This window comes from Pristiophorus japonicus, chromosome 15, assembly GCF_044704955.1.
Source record: "Pristiophorus japonicus isolate sPriJap1 chromosome 15, sPriJap1.hap1, whole genome shotgun sequence".
Classification (NCBI taxonomy): domain Eukaryota; kingdom Metazoa; phylum Chordata; class Chondrichthyes; family Pristiophoridae; genus Pristiophorus; species Pristiophorus japonicus.
Genome location: NC_091991.1, coordinates 1,840,826 through 1,862,891, shown reverse-complemented (window position 1 = coordinate 1,862,891; position 22,066 = coordinate 1,840,826). Strand labels below are relative to the sequence as shown.

The following is a 22,066-nucleotide window of genomic DNA, read 5'->3' as shown; positions in this document are numbered from 1 at the left end:
AACTGAACACAATATTCCAGGTGAGACCTCACCAAGGCCCTGTACAACTGCAGTAAGACCTCCCTGTTCCTATACTCAAATCCCCTAGCTATGAAGGCCAACATACCATTTGCCTTCTTCACCGCCTGCTGTACCTGCATGCCAACTTTCAATGACTGATGAACCATGACACCCAGGTCTCGTTGCACCTCCCCTTTTCCTAATCTGCCGCCATTCAGATAATATTCTATCTTCACGTTTTTGCCCACAAAGTGGATAACCTCACATTTATCCACATTATACTGCATCTGCATGCATTTGCCCACTCACCTAACCTGTCCAAATCACCCTGCAGCCTCTTAGCGTCCCCCTCACAGCTCACACCGCCACCCAGTTTAGTGTCATCTGCAAACTTGGAGATATTATACTCAATTCCTTCATCCAAATCATTGATGTATATTGTAAATAGCTGGGGTCCCAGCACTGAGCCCTGCGGCACTCCACTAGTCACTGCCTGCCATTCTGAAAAGGACCCGTTTACCCCGACTCTCTGCTTCCTGTCTGCCAACCAGTTCTCTATCCACGTCAGTACATTACCCCCACTACCATGTGCTTTAATTTTGCACACTAATCTCTTGTGCGGGACCTTGTCAAAAGCCTTTTGAAAGTCCGAATACACCACATCCACTGGTTCTCCCTTGTCCACTCTACTAGTTACATTCTCAAAAAATTCCAGAAGATTTGTCAAGCATGATTTTCCTTTCATAAATCCATGCTGACTTGGACCGATCCTGTCACTGCTTTCCAAATGCGCTGCTATTTCACCCTTAATTATTGATTCCAACATTTTCCCACTACTGATGTCAGGCTAACTGGTCTATAATTACCCGTTTTCTCTCTCCCTCACTTTTTAACAAGTGGTGTTACATTAGCTACCCTCCAGTCCATAGTCATTATAATCAATATAATCAATACCAACACCCGCTGACTGAAAAAATGCGAGCAGAGGTTCTGGTCTGAAATTGTTGAACTCGATGTTGAGTCCCGAAGGCTGTAAAGTGCCTAAACGAAAGATGAGGTTCTGTTCCTCGATCTTGCGTTGAGATTCGTTGGAACAGTGTCGGAGGCCGAGGACGGAGAGGTCGGAGTGGGAGTGGAGCGGGGAATTAAAGTGACAGGCGACCGGAAGCTCAGGGTCTAATTTAATTCAATCTCCTGGCACTGGGTTGGCACCATAAAAGCTGAGAGTGTACTCGTCCAGTCGGTGCGATCCGAGAGGTGTTGATTCCTCAGGCTGTGTAATGTTAGTTCTTTGATCTGCCACTCTCAGGGTGAACTGTACCTCAACAAACGAAGGTGTAAGATTACGCAGAGACACCTGGAGTTCGATGGGGGCATCGCGTACGGCATCAACTGTCTGATGTCACCTCCCAGTATCGGTGGTCGTTGCGATGTCTTGTCTTTCGTTGACATTATGGTTTGTATAAGTGTTTCTTCACTTAGAACATAAGAACATAAGAAATAGGAGCAGGAGTCGGCCATACGGCCCCTCGAGCCTGCTCCGCCATTTAATATGATCATGGCTGATCTGATCATGGACTCAGCTCCACTTCCCTGCCCGCTCCCCATAACCCCTTATCCCCTTCTTGTTTAAGAAACTGTCTATCTCTGTCTTAAATTTATTCAATGTCCCAGCTTCCACAGCTCTCTGGGGCAGCGAATTCCACAGATCCACAACCATCTGAGAGAAGAAATTTCCCCTCATCTCTGTTTTAAATGGGTAGCCCCTTATTCTAAGATCATTCCCTCTAGTTCTAGTCTCCCCCATCAGTGGAAACATCCTCTCAGCATCCACCTTGTCAAGCTCCCTCATAATCTTATAGGATTCGATAAGATCACCTCTCATTCTTCTGAATTCCAATGAGTAGAGACCCAACCTACTCAACCTTTCCTCAGAAGTCAACCCCCTCATCTCCGGAATCAACCGAGTGAACCTTCTTTGAACTGCCTCCAAAGCAAGTATATCCTTTCGTAAATATGGAAACCACAACTTCACGCAGTACTCCAGGTGTGGCCTCACCAATACCCTGTATAGCTGTAGCAAGACTGCCATGCTTTTATACTCCATCCCCTTTGCAATAAAGGCCAAGATACCATTGGCCTTCCTGATCACTTGCTGTACCTGTATACTATCCTTTTGTGTTTCATGCACAAGTACCCCCAGGTCCCGCTGTACTGCGGCACTTTACAATCTTTTTCCATTTAAATAATAACTTGCTCTTTGATTTTTTTTCTGCCAAAGTGCATGACCTCACACTTTCCAACATTATACTCCATCTGACAAATTTTTGCCCACTCACTTGTCCCGTTCCCGTCTCCTTTCACCTTGTACCATCATCCCTTTAATAATAATAAAAACAGAAAATGCTGGAAATCTCAGCGGGTCAGGCAGCGTCTGAGGAGAGAGAAACATCCCTGATTATAATCGGTGGCCGTGCCTTCAGCTGCCTGGGCCCCAAGCTCTGGAACTCCCTCCCTAAACCTCTCCCCGTCCCTTCCTCTCTTTCCTCCTTCAAGATGCTCCTTAAAACCAACCTCTTTCACCAACCTTTCAGGAGTTCTGACGAAGGGTCACAGACCTGAAACGTTAACTCTGTTTCTCGCTCCACAGACGCTGCCCGACCCGCTGAGATTTCCAGCATTTTCTGCGTTTATTTTTAAAGTAACTTCTCTTTTTTTAAAAAACTATCTTTCATTCAATGTGCGACAATAAGCAACCTTTTGCAAGTAGTGTTCTAATGAATCGTGATTTATAACCCTTGACCAGTGTCACCGGCATAGCAATGCTGACTGTATTTCAGAGTAATCCCTTGCAGGCAATGTGCTTTGACGTGTCCGGAGCGATGTGATAGGGCGGCCAATAAATGCAAGTTCCATAAGTGCCTCGATTTCAAAATTCACATCCTTGTTTACAATTCCCTCCATGGCCCTCGTCCCTCCCTATCTCTGTAACCTCCCCCAGCCCCACAACCCCCGAGATCTCTGCGCTCCTCTAATTCTGCCCTCCTGACCATCCCTGATTATAATCGCTCCACCATCGGTGGCCGTGCCTTCTGTTGCCTGGGCCCCAAACTCCCTCCCTAAACCTCTCCGACTCTCTACCTCTCTCTCCTCCTTCAAGACGCTCCTTAAAACCTACCTCTTTGACCCAGCTTTTGGTCACCTGCGCTAATTTCTCTTTATGTAGCTCGGTGTGCATGTATGTGTTTTGTTTTATAATACTCCTGTGAAGCGTCTTGGGATGTTTTACTACTTTAAGAACACAAGAACATAAGAAATAGGAGCAGGAGTAGGCCCTAGGGCCCATTGAGCCTGCTCCGCTATTCAACTGCACCTTCCGGCCCAATCTCCCTACCCTTGATTAAAGGCGCTATACAAATGCTTCTTGTTGTAGTACCTATTGAAGAACAATGCGTCACGTGTATGTTTGTCTCACACAGGGTGACTGCGGTAGCTGTCTAACCACACCAGCATGTCCGTCTGGGAGTCGGACAAAGGTAACGCCAAATGCCAGCCTCTAGCAGTCAGTAAGGATCTGATTTTGAGCTCAGTACAATATGGGAAAGTCACCAGGACCGATGTTGCTGGAATCAGAGGCCTGAGCTTCCAGTGGGACTGGAGGGCGGAAAGCAGGCAGATCCCCGGGTTTCCGAGCGGGGGCCTTGGGTCTCTGCCACAACCTTTGACACAAAGGCGAGAGCTCTACCAATGGAGCCTCAGCTGACAAACGCCCCAAAATGTTACCCCTGAGTAGGTAAACAATCCCACAGGGGGACTGATGACCTTCGGAGGCCCACCCAGGAGTCCATTTGAGACGAGTAGCGACAAGGTTGTGGGTTCAAGGCCCACTCCAGGAGCTTGAGCACTAAAATCTAGGCAGACGCTCCCAGTGCAGTGCTGAGGGAGTGCCGCACTGTCGGAGGGGCCGTCTTTCAGATGAGACATTAAACTGAGGCCCCGTCTGCTCTCTCAGGTGGGTGTAAAAGATCCCATGGTGCTATTTTGAAGAGGAGCAGGGGAGTTCTCCCCGGTGTCCTGGTACCAATATTTATCCCTCATCAACATGACTAAAACAGATTATCTGGTCATTATCACATTGCTGTGTGTGGGAGCTTTCTGTGCCCAAATTGGCTGCTGCGTTTCCCACATTACAACAGTGACTACACTCCAAAAGTACTTCATTGGCTGTAAAGCGCTTTGGGACGTCTGGTGGTCGTGAAAGGCGCTATATAAATGCAAGTCTTTCTTTAATCGTAGTTTCTCGGCCTACGAAGGGCCTCTCACCCACGGTGTAGAAGGGCAGCAGGCCACTTGCTCCACTTATTTAAATGACCCCGTCCCCAGTGATTGGTGCAGAGCAGGGACCCGAGAATTCCAAGGCCAAGGGATTTTACAGCCCAGAAGGAGGTCCTTTGGCCCACACTGCTGGTGTTGTCTCTGAGTCCCATCCACTCCGTCCTGTTACCCTGCACTTTCCTCATAACCTTTTAAGGGCTGGATAGGCCAGCTCCCAGCGCCCCGCGGGGGGGTTTCGGGGCCGGTTTCGGCGAGGCGCGGAGCGTTACCGCCCTGAGAGGCGAGCCGGTGTGCTACGCCCCCTGGTTGCGACACCGGCTCGCGTTTTCCCTCCCGCCCGACCCGTCCAATCCACAGCGCCCCCTGCTGGGACCGCCTGTGACAGCGGGCGTTCCTTCCCGCAGCGCCCCCTGCTGGAACCGCCTGTGACAGCGGGAGTTCCTCCCCGCAGCGCCCCCTGCTGGGACCGCCTGTGACAGTGGGGATCCGCCCCGCAGCGCCCCCTGCTGGGACCGCCTGTGAGAGCGGGCGTTCCTCCCCGCAGCGCCCCCTGCTGGGACCGCCTGTGACAGCGGGAGTTCCACCCTACAGCGCCCCCCTGCTGGGACCGCCTGTGACAGCGGGAGTTCCGACCTATACCGGCCACAGTGAGGTCAGTAATGGCCACCTCAGGTCAGTGTGGTTGGGTTTCTTTGTGCGATTTATGTTGTGGTGGCGTGGGCTGTGGATTGGGAATGTTTTGGATGTTTTTCTCTTCCCAGCCTCTCTCAGAGCTCCCGGACCGGCTGTTTAGCTTGGGGGATTGTCCCTTGCTCAGCCGGCCTAGCGCCCTGAGAGAGATGAGTAACGCCTCCCTTAGCGCTCTGCCCCACACTCAGGGCCCAGCTGACCAATTTACTGACTGAGGCACAAACTGTTCCCGGGCGCTAACTTTACTGCCCGAAATGAGCAGAACTGAAAATCCAGCCCTAATTTTCACCCATTGATCCACTTCACCGGCCGGGCAGTCCCACCACTAAACAATGGTGTGAGGGCCATTTCAACATTATTAATTAGGCCTGTGTCATGTTTAGTCCTTGAGAAAGGCAACTGTGGATTAACCCTTCAATTGTCTGCACTTGGCGACCCTCAGGGAGAGAAGAAGAAGTGTACGTACCACAAGTTTTTCCATACAGACATCGATGGCTGCCAGCAGCAATGTACCATCGTGTTCTGGAAACCTAAATGCTGCAGCAATTACTTTGGGAAGAACTGTAAAGGTTGGTGACGCGTTAAATTGATGCTGTTCGAGCTGACAGTGCGTTGATGGCAGCAAACGTCCTCCATCGGTTTTCGGGATGTGGGTGATGCTGACAAGGCCGGCATTTATTACCTGTTTTCAAATCCCTCCATGGCCCTTGCCCCTCCCTATCTCTGTAATCTCCTCAGCCCGACAACCCTCCGAGATCTCTGCGATCCTCCAATCCTGGCCTTTTGCATTCCCAATTTCCATCGCTCCACCATTAGTGGCCGTGCCTTCTGTTGCCTGGGCCCCAAGCTCTGGAACTCCCTCCCTAAACCTCTCCACCTCTCTACCTCTCTCTCCTCCTTTAAGATGCTCCTTAAAACCTACCTCTTTGACCAAGCTTTTGGACATCTGCCCTAACATCTCCTTATGTGGCTCAGTGTCAAAGTTTTGTCTGATAATCATAGAATCATAGAATGGTTACAGCATGGGTCATCGGCCCGTCGAACTCGTGCCGGCTCTCTGCAAGAGCCCCTCAGCCAGTCCCACTCCCCCGCCCTTTCCCCATTGCCCTGCTAATTTTTTTCCTTCAGGTATTTATCTGAAATAGTCTGCCTCCACCACCCTCTCAGGCAGCACATTCCAGATCATAAGAACATCAGAAATAGGAGCAGGAGTCGGCCAAACGGCCCCTCGAGCCTGCTCCGCCATTCAATAAGATCGTGGCTGATCTGATCATGGACTCGGCTCCACTTCCCCACTTAACCTAACCACTCGCTGCGTAAATCTGTTTTCCTTACGTTGCCTTTGGTTCTTTTGCCAATCTCCTTAAATCGTTGCTGTGAAGCGCCTTGGGACACTTTACTATGTTACGGGTACTATATAAATGCAAGTTGTTGTTGTCCCGAGTTGCCCTGGAAAGATGCTGGCGGACCTTTTCTTTGTGAACCATCCCAGTTCTTGGGATGAAGGTGCTCCCACAATGCTGTTCGGTAGCAAATCCCAGGATGTTGACCCAGCGACGATAAAGGAACGGCGATTATATGTCCGAGGCAGGATGGTGTGTGACTTGGAGGGGAAGGCAGAGGTGGGGGTGTTCCCATGGCATTCCTGCTCTTGACCTTCTCAGTAGTAGAGGTCGCGGGCAGTGAGGTTCTATTCCAGGCCTATCTGTGGCTACAAGCACACGTGACGTTCTTCCAAAACTAAAATCGGCTATTTGGCTTAACTTTCATGCATTGAAATCAGCACACAACGCTTCCATCCAGAACCAACGTTCAATGCTCCTCGCCCCTCCGTCAGTTCTCACGGCATATTCCGAGTTTTAGCAAAGTGCCGATACAAACATATTTCTGCCAGAGGTTGAGTGCATCAAAGATCCCACGGCACTATTTCTCGTTGCCAATAATATGTCCTTACTATTCAGTACAAATGGACACTAGGCCCATACTTGAGAGAAGGTCACTCTGTGACCAGTTACCTTTATTAGCCAGCACTGAAGTGATGAAGGTGGGTGGAGCTTCCCCTTTTATACCTGAAAGTCCAGGTTAGGAGTGTGTCTCCCACAAGTTCACCCCCTTGTGGTCAATGTTCTCACAGTGTACAACTTAGGTCAGTTTATACATGGGTTACAATGACAGTTGAATACATGACACAATCCACAATCCATTCCATTGCCCTGCACTCCGCCCATCGCCATTGTACCCCCTGCTCCATCGGTGGAGGTGGAACTGTTTAGAGAAGAACCTGGATTTGCAGTCAGTGGAACTCAGATGACCTCCGTATTAAATTAATACTGATCATAAACTCCACAACTCTTTCCTTGTACCACGAAATCTATTCCACAAGGAATCAATGCGGAGGACTTTAATAAATAATTTCTAATTGGCATTGCCTTTTGATAAATTTATATTTAACTTTATACACAACACAGCGATGCAATTGGGAGAGGAACTTCAGAAACTCACTCTGCAGTGCCACTTACTGGCCACAGCACGCAGCTACATCATTACAGGCCACAGAAAGTTGGGACCAATAGGAGCAGGAGTTGGCCATTCAGCCCCTCGAGCCTTGCTCCGCCATTGAAGCAGATCACGGATGATCAGCACCTCAGCTCCAGTTACCCGCCTTTCCTCTATACCCCGTGATACCTTACCCAACAAACATCGATCCATCTCGGTCCTGAAAGCTCCAATTCACCCCCAGCACCCACAGCCTTTTGGGGGAGAGAGTTCCACATTTCCCTCCTAAACGGCTGAGCTGTCATTTTTAGATTGTGTCGCATCATCCCACACCAGAGGAAATGGTTTCTCTGTATCTAACCTATCGAATCCTTTAAATATTTCAAACACCTGGGTCAGGTCGCACCTTCAACCTTCCGTACTCAAGGGAACACTGTGTACATGCAGGGTTCCCCTTCTCAAAGTTTGCCTGATAGTGTGGCTGAAGAGTATTTGTGTATTCTGGGTATGTCCGGCAGCATTGTGGTTCTGTTACTGGAGAGTAAACCCGAGACACAACCTCAAACACCACCATGTCAATTTAAATCAAACAAACATAAAGATCTGGAATAAAAAGCAAGTGAGTGGGAAAATGCCCTCTGAATTATTGGAATAATGAGCGCCCAGCGGAATTCTGGGGGGAAGGGGGGGGACTTGGGATCGTTCTCTCTGTCAGCGCCCCCCTCCCCCAGTGCTGTACGATGCTGTTTGAGGTGGAGTCGGGTGGGTTTGTGTCAGGAGCGGGATGATGCCCATCACCGCCACGCTGACCGCGGGGATGACGTGAGCGGGACACAGACGTGGCGCTTCGCGCTTTGGCAAGGTAACAGTCCCTCCCCTTCACTTAAAGGGGCGGGACGCTGTGACAGTGGCGCTCACTGGGCAACCAGGGAGGGGTTCGGCCGGGCCAGTGGTCCGGTACCCGAGAGGGGGGGGGCGCGGTCTGTTGGCGGCCCGGGCGAACCAGCGGGCGCCATTGTCGGGCTGACAATTAAAACGGAATGGCGGCGGTGGCCATGCGCCCGCCCCTTTAAGAGCGGCCACACCGCCCGACTACCGGCAGCTTCCCGCCTCCCATGGCACAATTTCCCCCTGAGGGACAGTGAGGGGTCAGAGCGCCGGACGGTGAGGGGTCAGAGCGCCGGGCGGTGAAGGGTCAGAGCGCCGGGCGGTGAGGGGTCAGAGCGCCGGGCGGTGAGGGGTCAGAGCGCCGGGCGGTGAGGGGTCAGAGCGCCGGGCGGTGAGGGGTCAGAGCGCCGGACGGTGAGGGGTCAGAGCGCCGGGCAGTGAGGGGTCAGAGCGCCGGACGGTGAGGGGTCAGAGCGCCGGGCGGTGAGGGGTCAGAGCGCCGGGCGGTGAGGGGTCAGAGCGCCGGGCGGTGAGGGGTCAGAGCGCCGGGCGGTGAGGGGTCAGAGTGCCGGACGGTGAGGGGTCAGCACCAGGTGGTGAGGGATCAGAGTGCCGGACAGTGAGGGGTCAGAGCGCCGGGCGGTGAGGGGTCAGAGTGCCAGGCGGTGAGGGGTCAGAGCGCCGGGTGGCCCAGGGGCAATTGCAGATGGGTTGCACCATTCATCTGCCCTGGTCGGAAAGGCCTTACTTCCCCGTTACCTCCTCTTATCGGATTGCTGGGAAGGAACCTGCGGCCCTTACCCGATCTGGGCCTATATGTGACTCCAGACCCACAGCAATATGGTCGACTCTTAACTGAGACTCGCGAGCCACTCGGGTGTAACAAAACAGTCACCACACGGACTGCCGCGGTTCAAGGCGGCTCACCACCACCTTCTCAAGGGGCAGTTAGGGATGGGCAATAAATGCCGGCCTTGCCAGCAACGCCCACATCCCAGGAATGAATAAAAAGAAATAATATATAAATTATAATTCATCTGTAAGGTGGAGGCTGCGATGAAACTGCTTCATTGGTGAAAAATGCTTTCTCTGTCTTCTGATCCTCGGCCTGTAAGCGAGTGTAAAGGTGTTGCTCTTGTGTTGTAGCCTGCCCAGGAGGCCCAGAAAACCCGTGTAACTCCCACGGTGCGTGCGATGATCAGTACACTGGGACAGGCAACTGCACCTGCTCTGCTGGATTCAATGGCACTGCTTGTGAACTTTGCTTGCCTGGGAGGTGGGGAGCAGATTGTACAGGTAAGGTCACATTGAACCAAAGCCAACCCAGCTTTTCATCATTTCTGCCTCACAATATTCATTTTATAGTTTCCATCGTGTAATGTACCATTTACTCACACCGTGGACGCTCGGTACCTCAAACCCATTTACCTGCCTTTGTCCCATGACCTTACTTAGCAAAAATCTATCGATTTCTGTCGTGAAAGCTCCAATGCCCCCCAGCATCCGCAGCCCTTTGGAGTAGAGAGTTCTAGATTTCCACTGCCCTTTGCTTCCTGATTTGACTTTGAAATGTCCTTGTTTTAATTTAAGATGGAGCCCCTTTATTCTAGATTTGCTCACCATAGGAAACAGCTGCTCTGTATCTACCCGATCGAATCCTTTTAAACACTTCACTGAGATCGCTCCTCAATCTTCTAAACTCAAGGGAACACAAGCCATAAAAACATAAGGAATAGGAGCAGGAGTCGGCCATTCGGCCCCTCGAGCCTGCTCCGCCATTCAATAAGATCATGACTGATCTTCTACCTCAACTCCACTTTCCCGCCCGATCCCCATATCCCTCGATTCCCCGAGAGTCCAAAAATCTATTGACCTCAGCCTTGAATATACTCAACGACTGAGCCTCCACAGCCCTCTGGGGTAGAGAATTCCTCTGAGAGAAGAAATTCCTCCTCATTGAGATCACCTTTATTAATTACATTAAGTTCCTCACCCTCATTAGACTCTTGGTTTCCCACCATTTTAGGTATACAGATACAAAATATTTGTTTAATGTTTCTGCCATTTCCTTATTCCCTGTAATAATTTCTCCTGCCTCGGCCTCTGACAGAACAATGTTTACTTTTGCTACTCTCTTCCTTTTTACATACTTGTAGAATTTTTATATTTTTTGCTAGTTTTCTCTGTCTATTTTTTCCTTTTTTTTGGTCACCCTTTGCTGGTTTCTGGACCTCTCCCAATCCCCAGGCTTACAGAAATTCTTCACAACATTATAAACTTCTTCTTTCAATCCAATGCTATCCTTAACTTCTTCAGTGAGCCCGGATGGGTCACTTTTCCTGTGGCGTTTTTGTTTCTCAATGGAATGTATTTTTGTTGAGAATGATGAAATATGTCTTTAAATGCTAGCCACAGCTTATCCACCTTTTATATTTGTCCTCATAATTTAACCCCTTAAGTCCCGATAAACATTTTTTTTTGTTTTATTCGTTCATGGGATGTGGGTGTCGCTGGCAAGGCTGGCATTTATTGCCCATCCCTAATTGCCCCTCGAGAAGGTGGTGGTGAACCGCCTTCCTGAACCGCTGCAGTCCGTGTGGTGAAGGTGTTCCCACAGCGCTGACTTTGTCGTAGCAGTTTGATACAACCGAATGTCTCTCTGGACCATGTCAGAGCGCCGTTAAGAGTCAACTACATTGCTGTGGGTCTGGAGTCACACTTCGGCCAGACCGGGTAAGGGCGGCAGATTTCCTCCCTAAAGGGCATCAGTGACCCAGACGAGTTTTTACGACAATCCGGTAGTTTCATGGTCACTATCACTGATACTAGCTTTTTATTCCAGATATATTTAATTAACTGAATTTAAATTCCCCAGCTGCCGTGGTGGGTTTCCGGATCTCCGGATCATTAGTCCAGGTCCCTGGATTACTGGCCCAGTAACATAACCACTATACCATTCCCCATAATTGAAGAGATGCAAGTGGCCAGCATAACACTGCTCTGTCCATCTATAAGCAGTAATTGGACCGGTTGCCTGCATTACAACTCACGCAGTAAACTGGAGCAGAGGAAGAGATAAATGGAAGTAAGATCAACAAGGAATTGAGTTTCTTTCACTCAAAAGTATTGACAGCAATTTTGCCCGAACCCGACCATCGGGAACTGACAGGACCGGGTGCGACACGAGGTTAGCACTCCGCCCCATTTAATCTCCATTGACGTCAGTGAAGAGCACGATTGGGCGAGGTGTAAAACCGGTGTTCCACCCGATCCCCCGAGTCTCCCGCCCAGCGAGTAAGATTAAAATTACCCCCCAACTGTATCCCAACTTTTCCGATCTATTGGAACTCTCATCAGCCCTTTGTATGCGTGAGAATCTATATTTTAATTCTAATTCCACAAACTACAACCTCCTTTACAGCCTGTGACTGCACTGAAAATGGAGCATGCGATGATGGCGCTGATGGTCAAGGATTATGTTTCTGCAGTGAAGGATGGACGGGAGACCGCTGTGAAACACAACTCGGTACGGCATAGTCCAGTGAATTGTTGATAAATCTGCCCCGCACCTTCCTCAATCTCTTGGTTAAATTGTAACGGTACATTTACCACTTGCATTACTCCTAGTGTCCCCTGGGAGCGCATGTCATTAAATCATGTTGGTGCGCTCCGCGATTTTCTGTTCGATTCAATTAATCGGTGGTCAAGCCTAAAAGAAAGACTTGCATTTATATAGCGCCTTTCACCACCTCAGGATGTCTCAAAGCGTTTTACAGCCAATGAAGTAATTTTTGGAATGTAGTCACTGTTGTAATGTGGGAAACGCGGCAGCCAATTTGTGCACAGCAAGCTCCCACACACAACAATGTGATTATGACCCAGATGTTTTTTTGTTATGATGGTTGAGGGATAAATATTGACCAGCACACTGGGGAGAACTTCCCTGCTCTTCTTCGAAATAGTGCCACGGGATCTTTTACATCCACCTGAGAGGGCAGACAGTTTAACATCCCATCCGAAAGACGGCCCCTCCGACAGTGCGGCACTCCCTCAGTACCGCCCCTCCGACAGTGCGGCGCTCCCTCAGTACCGCCCCTCCGACAGTGCGGCACTCCCTCAGTACCGCCCCTCCGACAGTGCGGCGCTCCCTCAGTACCGCCCCTCCGACAGTGCGGCACTCCCTCAGTACTGCCCCTCCGACAGTGCGGCGCTCCCTCAGTACCGCCCCTCCGATAGTGCGGCGCTCCCTCAGTACCGTCCCTCCGACAGTGCGGCGCTCCCTCAGTACCGCCCCTCCGACAGTGCGGCGCTCCCTCAGTACCGCCCCTCCGGCAGTGCGGCGCTCCCTCAGTACCGCCCCTCCGGCAGTGCGGCGCTCCCTCAGCACTGCACCTCCAACAGTGCGGCGCTCCCTCAGTACTGCCCCTCCGACAGTGCGGCGCTCCCTCAGCACTGCACTGAAGTGTCAGCCGAGATTTTTGTGCTCAGGTCCCTGGAGTGGGACTTGAACCCACAACCTTCTGCCTCAGAGGTGAGGGTGCTGCCCACTGAGCCACAGGTGAAAGGTCTCTGACTCAGCATAGTGCATGTGGAGAGTGCATCTGCCTGAACTTGCCTGAACTTAAAAAGCCTTCACTGTTATTCACAAGCTGTAGATGGCCTGCATTAGCAGCCACTGAATGCCTCACTTTTGAGAACTCACTAACCAAATAATAACTTCTTACAGTTCGAGTTGGAAATAGATTTTAATTAAACTGTAGCAGAGTCATCATTTAACCTCATGCTAATAATGATTCCATACAGTGTAAGGGCATGCCGGCGTTTATGCTCCACTCGAGCCTCCTCCCGTCTTTCCCCATCTAAATCTATCAGCATAACCCTCTATTCCCTTCTCCCCCATACGCTTGTCCAGCCTCCCCTTAAATGCATCGATACTATTGTTATTTAACAATGCACCTCATCTTTTTTTCTCCTCGTTTCTCCCATCTCATCCCGTCCCCTCTCCAATGGGAGATTGGCAGAACTCCTGGAGAAACTACCTCAATGGCCAAAGCTGGCCCTCAGGGAGCCGCCAATTTCCAGCCAAAGTTACAGAGAATCCCACTGAAAATCTATCTTTAACATCACCCATCTCCTCCCCTGCCTCAGCTCATCCGCTGCTGAAACCCTCATCCATATCTTTATTACCGCCAGACTTGACTATTCCAACTCGCTCCTGGCTGGCCTCCCACATTCTGCCCTCCATAAACTTGAGGTCATCTCAAACTTGGCTGCCCATGGCCTAACTCGCACCAAGTCCCGTTCACCCATCACCCCTGTGCTCGCTGACCTACATTGGCTCCCAGTTAAGCAATGCCTTGTTTTTAAAATTCTCATCCTTGTTTACAGATCCCTCCATGGCCCTCGCCCCTCCCTATCTCTGTAATCTCCTCCAGCCGAGATGTCTGCACTCCGATAATTCTGCTCTCTTGAGCATCCCTGATTTTAATCGCTCCGCTATTGGTGGCCGTTCCTTCAGCTGCCTGGGCACTAAGCTCTGGAATTCCCTCCCTAAACCTCTCTGCCTCGCTACCTTTCTCTCCTCTTTTAAGACGCTCCTTAAAACTTACCTCTTTTGGGTCATGATATCTCCTTATGTGGCTCGGTGTCAAATTTTGTCTGATAACGCTCCTGTGAAGCGCCTTGGGCCATTTTAGTATTTTAAAGGTGCTATATAAATGCAAGTTCTGGTTATTGTTGTTTTAGCAAGCAGTGTGTCAGTGCGATGCCGTGGTCATGTTTGTAAATTGTTTTGTAGCTGTGAAGCCAGTGTGCTTACCTGCGTGCTCTGATGATGCGGTCTGCAAGGCCAACAACACGTGCGAGTGTAAACTCTACTATGAAGGCGATGGAAGGAAGTGTGCAGGTGGGTACTTTACCAGCAGCGATGTGTGAAATGTGAGGATCGAGCTGCTTCTCAATGGGCTTGGAAAGGGGCTTACATAGGACGGAACACAGGAACAGGAGGAGGTCATTCAGCACCTGGAGACTGTTCCGTCATTCGATGAGATCATGGCTAATCTGTGACCTAACTCCATCTCCCCATCTTTGCCCCATGTCCCTTCATACCTTTGGTTAGACCTTTTTGTCTTTGGGGGCTGTTTAGGCATGTACCACGGATCCTCACAGCCCACATATAAAGTTCAACTCCATCGTTAGTTGAGATTGAGTAGAATGGGCCTATACTCTCCGGAGTTTTAATGAGAGGGAATCTCATAAGAACATAAGAAATAGCTGCATGAGTAGCTGATCATCGACCGATCCCATTGAAACATACAACATTCTTACAGGGCTTGACAGGGTAGATGCAGGGAGGATGTTTCCCCCGGGCTGGGGAGTCTAGAACCAGGGGTCACAGTCTCAGGATAAGGGGTCACCAATTTAGGACTGAGATGAGGAGGAATTTCTTCACTCAGAGGGTGGTGAATCTTTGGAATTCTCTGCCCCAGAGGGCTGTGGAGGCTCAGTCTTTGAGTATATTCAAGGCTGAGATCGATAGATTTTTGGACGCTAAGGGAATCAGGGGATATGACGATCGGGCGGGAAAGTGGAGTTGAGGTCAAAGATCAGCCATGATCTTATTGAATGGCAGAGCAGGCTCGAGGGGCCGAATGGCCAACTCCTGCTCCTATTCCTTATGTTCTTACATTCTTGTCGTCCCATTAAGTTGCATCTCAAGCTGCCGACACTCGCAAGATCTCAGCGTTCTGATTCAGGATTAATCCATCAATGAGACAGTGAGCTTAGAACAGGCCCCTTTCCAAACCTCCAGGGCCACAAAGCTCAAACAGCACAAAGCAGCCAAAAGGAATTAAGAATGGAGTTGCCTGGCCTTTGTGAGCCAGCTTGCCCAGGCTGTAGACAGTCCATCTCTTGAATCAGGGAGGCTTGACTCTTCATAGAATTCACCCTCTTCATCAGAGGATTCCCATGTACCCCTTGAAGCACAGAGTTCTGTATACTATACATGACTGACGTACAGATTCCAGCAAAATAAAGTTATGGAAAATCAGCTCCTCTTATTTTATAAACGATAATCTTTCTCATTAGTTATATAGCTGCTATGCTGCAAGATAACGTATTCATTTATTTCGGGACTATTTTAGTCAATCAGATAAAATTGAGTACATTAATACGGACAGAAAATTGCCCAACTATCCCAGTCTTGTCCCGTTCCCATAAAATGCTTGGTCAATAACTACCAGGACCATGTCCGCCTGTTGGAACACCAGGAGATAATGCAAGAAATGAACATGGTGCATCAGGTCCTAGTTTGGACATGAAGCTGGTCACTTCCAGTGTGGACACAATGGTAGAGGGCCATTTGTAGTACGTGAGTAACTCTACAGGGTCAAGTGGTCAATCACCGCCAGCCACAAGGAAAATGCTTTGATCTTATTTTAAAACATGGGGGAGAAATCCGGTGAGACGGTGCCCCTCCCGAGGGTTTACAGCCGCGAGCGACGCCATTCGCGCGCTCGGCAAATTCCATGTGTCGTTACCGGCGGTGCTGAGAGTATCGTCCGGGAGCACCGCACCAGTGTACTGGTATCGCCATGGATACAAGATTCGGTTTGCGCTGCACCCGTAGCGCCCCCTAGTGACCCCGCTAGAGAAAGGCGGCGTGCAGAGCTGTCCCGGGGAGCTACGGGACGGAACGACTGTGTGAGGTCAGTGTGATCGATATATTTTTTTTGGGGGGGGGGGGGGATTTAACTTTATTTGTTTAGTGAATGTTTTTTGTGTTTTTTGATCCAACTTGTTTTTTCGCGAGTCCTCTCTCAGGGCGCTACACAGCCGGCTCTTTAGCGCGGGATATTCAGTTGCCCAGCACCCTGAGAGGTGTGGAACACTTCCCTTAACGCTCCGCTCCACTCTCGGGCCGCAAAAGCTGAATTTTGCTGCTCTCGTCGCTAAAATTTTCAGCCGCTAAATTTAGCGACCACCCGATACTAGCACCTCAGAAACCCTCCAACCACATTTCTAGCCCGAAGTTTCTCCTCATCTCGGTCCTAAATGGCTTACCCCTTATCCTTAGACTGTGACCCCTGGTTCTGGACTTCCCCAACATTGGGAACATTCTTCCTGCATCTAACCTGTCTAAACCCATCAGAATTTTAAACATTTCTATGAGATCCCCTCTCATTCTTCTGAACTCCAGTGAATACAAGCCCAGTTGATCCAGTCTTTCTTGATAGGTCAGTCCCGCTATCCCAGGAATCAGTCTGGTGAACCTTCGCTGCACTCCCTCCAATAGCAAGAATGTCCTTCCTCAAGTTAGGAGACCAAAACTGTCCACAATACTCCAGGTGTGGCCTCACCAAGGCCCTGTACAACTGTAGCAACACCTCCCTGCCCCTGTACTCAAATCCCCTCGCTATGAAGGCCAACATGCCATTTGCTTTCTTAACCGCCTGCTGTACCTGCATGCCAACCTTCAATGACTGATGTACCATGACCCCCAGGTCTCGTTGCACCTCCCCTTTTCCTAATCTGTCACCATTCAGATAATAGTCTGTCTCTCTGTTTTTACCACCAAAGTGGATAACCTCACATTTATCCACATTATACTTCATCTGCCATGCATTTGCCCACTCAATTTGCCCATTTGCTAACCTATCCAAGTCACTCTGCAGCCTCATAGCATCCTCCTCGCAGCTCACACTGCCACCCAACTTAGTGTCATCCGCAAATTTGGAGATACTACATTTAATCCCCTCGTCCAAATCATTAATATACAATGTAAACAGCTGGGGCCCCAGCACAGAACCTTGCGGTGCCCCACTAGTCACTGCCTGTCATTCTGAAAAGTACCCATTTACTCCTACCTTCTTCAAAATAGTACCATGGGGTCTTTTACATCCAGCTGAGAGAGCAGACGGGGCCTCGGTTTAATGTCTCTTCAAAAGACGGCACCTCCGACAGTGCAGCACTCCCTCAGCACTGCATTGGAGTGTCAGCCTAGATTTTTGTGCTCAAGTCTCTGGGTTGCTGCATCTACTTAAGCGGACATGGACGCTGTATACAAAATGGACTCCACGTCACACTTTGATTTACTTTATTTCTCGTTTCCTAACACAGTTGTTGATCAGTGTGCACAGAATAATGGTGGCTGTTCGGAGTTTGCCAAATGCTCTCAAAGTGGTGTAAAGGTCAGCTGCAGCTGTCATACCGAATATTCCGGAGACGGTTACGTCTGTGAGCCAATAGACCGATGTGCAGATGGGAACAACGGACTTTGCCATGAGCATGCGATCTGCACAGTGACGGGGGCAGTAAGTAACAAAATGTCCCGACATAATTCAATGATAAGGTATAACCACCATAGCGTAAAAGTAAGTGTACTTTGTGACTGACTCGAACCTAGTGATACTTGCTCCAGTCCTATAGTTGGTAACACAATAGAATAAGGATTGAAATTCCCTGTTGTGGCCTCCTGGGGGTGCTAACGGGTCGCGAAACTGTTTTCGAACGAGGTGGGGGGGAGTTACTGTCTCCCGTGAAATTGCGTGGGAGTTAGCGGAGGCACGAACGCAGTAGTGAGTTAAAGGGGAGGTGCGCTGCGTTGCATGCCGCCATTTTTGTTTTGCTCCCCGACTCACGGTCGGACCGCTGTTGAACTATGCCCCGGGGTCCAGGCCGCCATTATGCAGCCCGGCGCTCCGTTTGGTGCTGAGCTGTGGTCACAGGACCACGCCATCCCATGGCCCACTGGAGGACCATCAAAGGGCCGGCAGAGCTCGCAGCGACGGGAGGGGAGGGGCGTCGAGAGGAAGTGGAGCAAGCGGCATTGCGCTCCACTTCCTATGAGTGGCGGTAACCCGAATTCCACTTCCGCGGCGGGACTTCTGCGCCGGGCACTGAATCTCTGGCCTTGGAGAGGTTACCACCCCCAACCGGGGCAATAGTCAACTTAGCCCCCGAAATGTTCCATCCACTGACTACAACTTGATGGATTCTAGGCCAGGTATGGAGGCTGCCATGATCTTACAACTCGCCAAGGCTTCTTCGACAGAACATAAGAACATAAGAAATAGGAGCAGGAGTAGGCCATGTAGCCCCTTCAGCCTGCTCCGCAATTCAATAAGATCATGGCTGATCTGATCTTGGCCTCAACTCCACTTCCCTGCCCTCCCCCCATAAACCTTGACTCCCTTATCATTCAAAAATCTGTCTATCTCCACCTTAAATATATTCAATGACCCAGTCTCCCAAACCCGCGACCTCTACCACCTAGAAGGACAAGGGCAGTAGGCGCATGGGAACACCACCACCTCCACGTTCCCCTCCCAGTCACACACTATCCTGACTTGGAAATATATCGGCCGTTCCTTCATCGTCGCTGGGTCACAATCCTGGAACTCCCTCCCTAACAGCACTGTGGGAGCACCTTCACCACACGGACTGCAGCGGTTCAAGAAGGCGGCTCACCACCACCTTCTCAAGGGGCAGTTAGGGATGGGCAATAAAATAGACAGATTTTTGAACGATAAGGGGATAAGGGATTATGGGGAACGAGCGGGGAAGTGGTGCTGACCCCATGATCAGATCAGCCGTGATTTTATTGAATGGCGGAGCAGGCTCGAGGGGCCGAATGGCTGACTCCTGCTCCTATTTCTTATGTTCTTACACCCACACCCCGAGAACGAATAAAAGAAAAAGGTAATTACATTGCCACCCAACATGGTACTGTACAGACAGCCTCAACAAAAAGGTTTTTGAAATGGGTTCTCAGGATGTGGGTGATGGTGGCAGAGCCACATTCAGTGCCCATCCCGCGTTGCTCTGAGTAGATGCCGCTGGGCCCAATGTTTGAAGCAACAGCCTGTGCAGGGGGCATCAAGGGCCAACCGTACTAGGTGTGGATGGCACGTGGCCGTCATCTGAAGAACGTTAGTCAGTTAGTTGGGGCTTAATACCAAGCCGTTGATGGTCGTGGTTCTTTCTACTGATGCCAGCCCACTAGATTTCACTGACTTTAATTTCACATCTTGTCATTCACGGGATTAGGAATTTGCAACCTTGAGGCTGCTCGCTACTCCCACAAGCACTACACTACTGTACCTTGCATTTAATAATAGCTGAATATTTACAACAAGAACATCAACTTGCATTTATATAGTGTATTTACATCAGTGAAATGTCCCAAGGTGCCTCATAAGAGCGTAATCAGACACCGAATGAAAGAATGAGACATTAGGACAGGTGACCAAATGCTCGGTCAAGGAGGTGGGTTTTAAGGACAATTAAGTGCCGTACATTCTGTTACAAATACGTTTGTAGGTAATGTAATAGAACTCCACCTAGTGGACTCCTGATGTACTGCAACTACTGATGTAAATAATAAAGGATTATGTGGCAAGGTCACATGATGACAGTGATCTGCTAAGAGCCATCTTGTAGAGTGCGTTTGTTAGTGATGTCGTGAGAATATATCACAGGTAATTGAATCGTAATTATTTGTTGATTGAAACATGTAAGTCATCTATATAATCAGTAAAGATAGACGGGCTGAAAGTGTCCCTCTCCTTAAGGCCGGTTACCACGGCAAATCGCCGGCCATGCCGCGGAGTGGAGAGGCCGCCGGCCGACATTTTGTGGAAGGGCCGCTGCGCGCCCAATTGCTCTCCTGAGATTTCCCGGCGTTTACCGATTCCCCCCACTGCTCCGCTGCCGCCGATCCGTGGTAAGCACATCATCACCGTGCACACCACCGATCTACCCCCCGACGGCAACATTTCCCACCGAAAACCTTCGGCCCGCCCGGCAGTGCCAAAACCACGGTCTAGTGAGGCTGTGGCCTTCTGCAGCGGCAGGGCGGCTTCCCTTAAAGGGGCGGGCGCACTGCCGTGGCCGCCATGGTTTGGTTTTTTGGCGGCCGACTGCCAGGTCGGGCCGACAGTTATGCCCCCGGGTTCGGCTGGGCTACCAACAGGCAGCCTGGTACCCCGCCCCGCACCCCCCCTTGTGTATCAGGCTGCCGCCCCTCTCATGCCGACACCGCTCCTCGGGTTAAGGGCGACTTCCGGAGCCAAGGAAAAAAAAACAAAGAGCCGAATATCGCTCAAGAGGCGACCTGAACTGCAGCTGCGGTAAAAACCATGGAAACGGGGTGGGGGGTGGGCACGTTTTGAGCGGGGGGCAATTTCTACCCAGAGTTCCCTGTGGATTACTAGTCCAGTAACATCACCACGATGTTACCGGACACATTCAGCCCAACTGGTCTCCACCAGTGTTTATGCTCCACGAGCCTCCTCTCGCCTTACTTCATTCCATCTCCCCCCTTCTATATATCCTTCTATTCATTTTACCCTCATCTGCCTATCCAGCTGCCCTTCAAAGGTCAGTCGCCTCAACTAGCGAGTAAGGACGTTTCTCCGGAATTCCCTCTGGATTTATCAATGACTATCTTATACTTACGGCCCCTGGTCCTGATCTCCCCCAGAAGTGGAAACAACTTATCTGTGTCTGTTCTATCGAACCACTTTATCATCTCTCAGGTCACTCCTCAGCCTTCTCTTTTCCAGAGAAACGAGCCCCGGGCTGTTCAGCCATTTCTGACGTTCTGCTAGCTCTCAGTTCTCGGACCATCCTGGTCAATCTGTTACTCAGCTCCGTCTCTTGATGTATGTCGGTGTGTTCTCAATTGAAACTGTCAGAAAATACCGAGCGTGCAGTACGGTTAATCAATCACTAACCGGGAATCTTTTTGCAACAGAATAAACGACAATGTACGTGCAAAGATAATTATATTGGGGATGGAATTAATTGCACTGTAAAAGAGCTCCTTGTTAATCGATGTTTCCAAGACAACGGCAAGTGTCATGCAGATGCTAACTGTGCTGACCTGCATTTTGAGGGTACGTATTATCCTTGTTTTAATGTGTGTATTTCTTTTGTATAACAACAATTACCATTAGAAACACGTGCAGTGCTATAGAGGTCTGTTACACTACCTTTACAGCCTCATTCTGCAACATTTTAATCTAACTGTATTATTCCACAGAGCTTCAAAAGCAGAAATGTTTTTGATAAGATGTAGATTACACGGGATATACGGCCCAGAAACTGTCCATTCGGCCCAACCAGTCCATGCCGGCGTTTATGCTCCACTCGAGCCTCCTCCCGTCTTTCCTCATCTAAATCTATCAGCATAACCCTCTATTCCCTTCTCCCTCATACGCTTGTCCAGCCTCCCCTTAAATGCATCGATACTATTCGCCTCAACCCCTCCCTGTGGCAGCGAGTTCCACATTCTCACCGCTCTCTGGGTAAAGAGGTTTCTCCTGAATTCCCTTGAATTGAAGGACGCAAAACCCGAAGTTCTTGACCGGGTGTCGGGAGATCCTCAGGCGGAGTGTACTTCCAGGCCAGCAGCGAGTGTCTTCGCTTCACTGCTGGCCATAAATTCTGGGCCAATGTGTGTATAATATGTGCACAATATCTATGCACAATATATATGTATAATATATGAGTATGATATATGTATAATGTATATGCATTGTTCATATCGCAGAGTTTGAATTTCTCTGATATTGAGTGTGTTCCTCTTGTTGCTGGAAGCTATATTTAATTTTCAGGGTGCAGGTTCCAGATTGTGTGCCAGGCTACTGTCAAC

The 22,066-nt window shown here is 49.9% G+C and overlaps 1 protein-coding gene across 1 annotated transcript in view; it reads left to right on the top strand.

The window, feature by feature from the left end:
- The window catches only part of LOC139281369 (stabilin-2-like), a 244,136-nt gene that overhangs the window by 159,384 nt on the left and 62,686 nt on the right, over window positions 1–22,066 (top strand). The window contains exons 53-60 of the mRNA XM_070901523.1: window positions 1,310–1,456; window positions 3,480–3,536; window positions 5,468–5,594; window positions 9,556–9,705; window positions 11,831–11,935; window positions 14,207–14,314; window positions 17,530–17,723; window positions 21,167–21,308. Coding sequence (XP_070757624.1) covers window positions 1,310–1,456; window positions 3,480–3,536; window positions 5,468–5,594; window positions 9,556–9,705; window positions 11,831–11,935; window positions 14,207–14,314; window positions 17,530–17,723; window positions 21,167–21,308 — 1,030 coding nt within the window. The remainder of the gene's footprint in view (window positions 1–1,309; window positions 1,457–3,479; window positions 3,537–5,467; window positions 5,595–9,555; window positions 9,706–11,830; window positions 11,936–14,206; window positions 14,315–17,529; window positions 17,724–21,166; window positions 21,309–22,066) is intronic.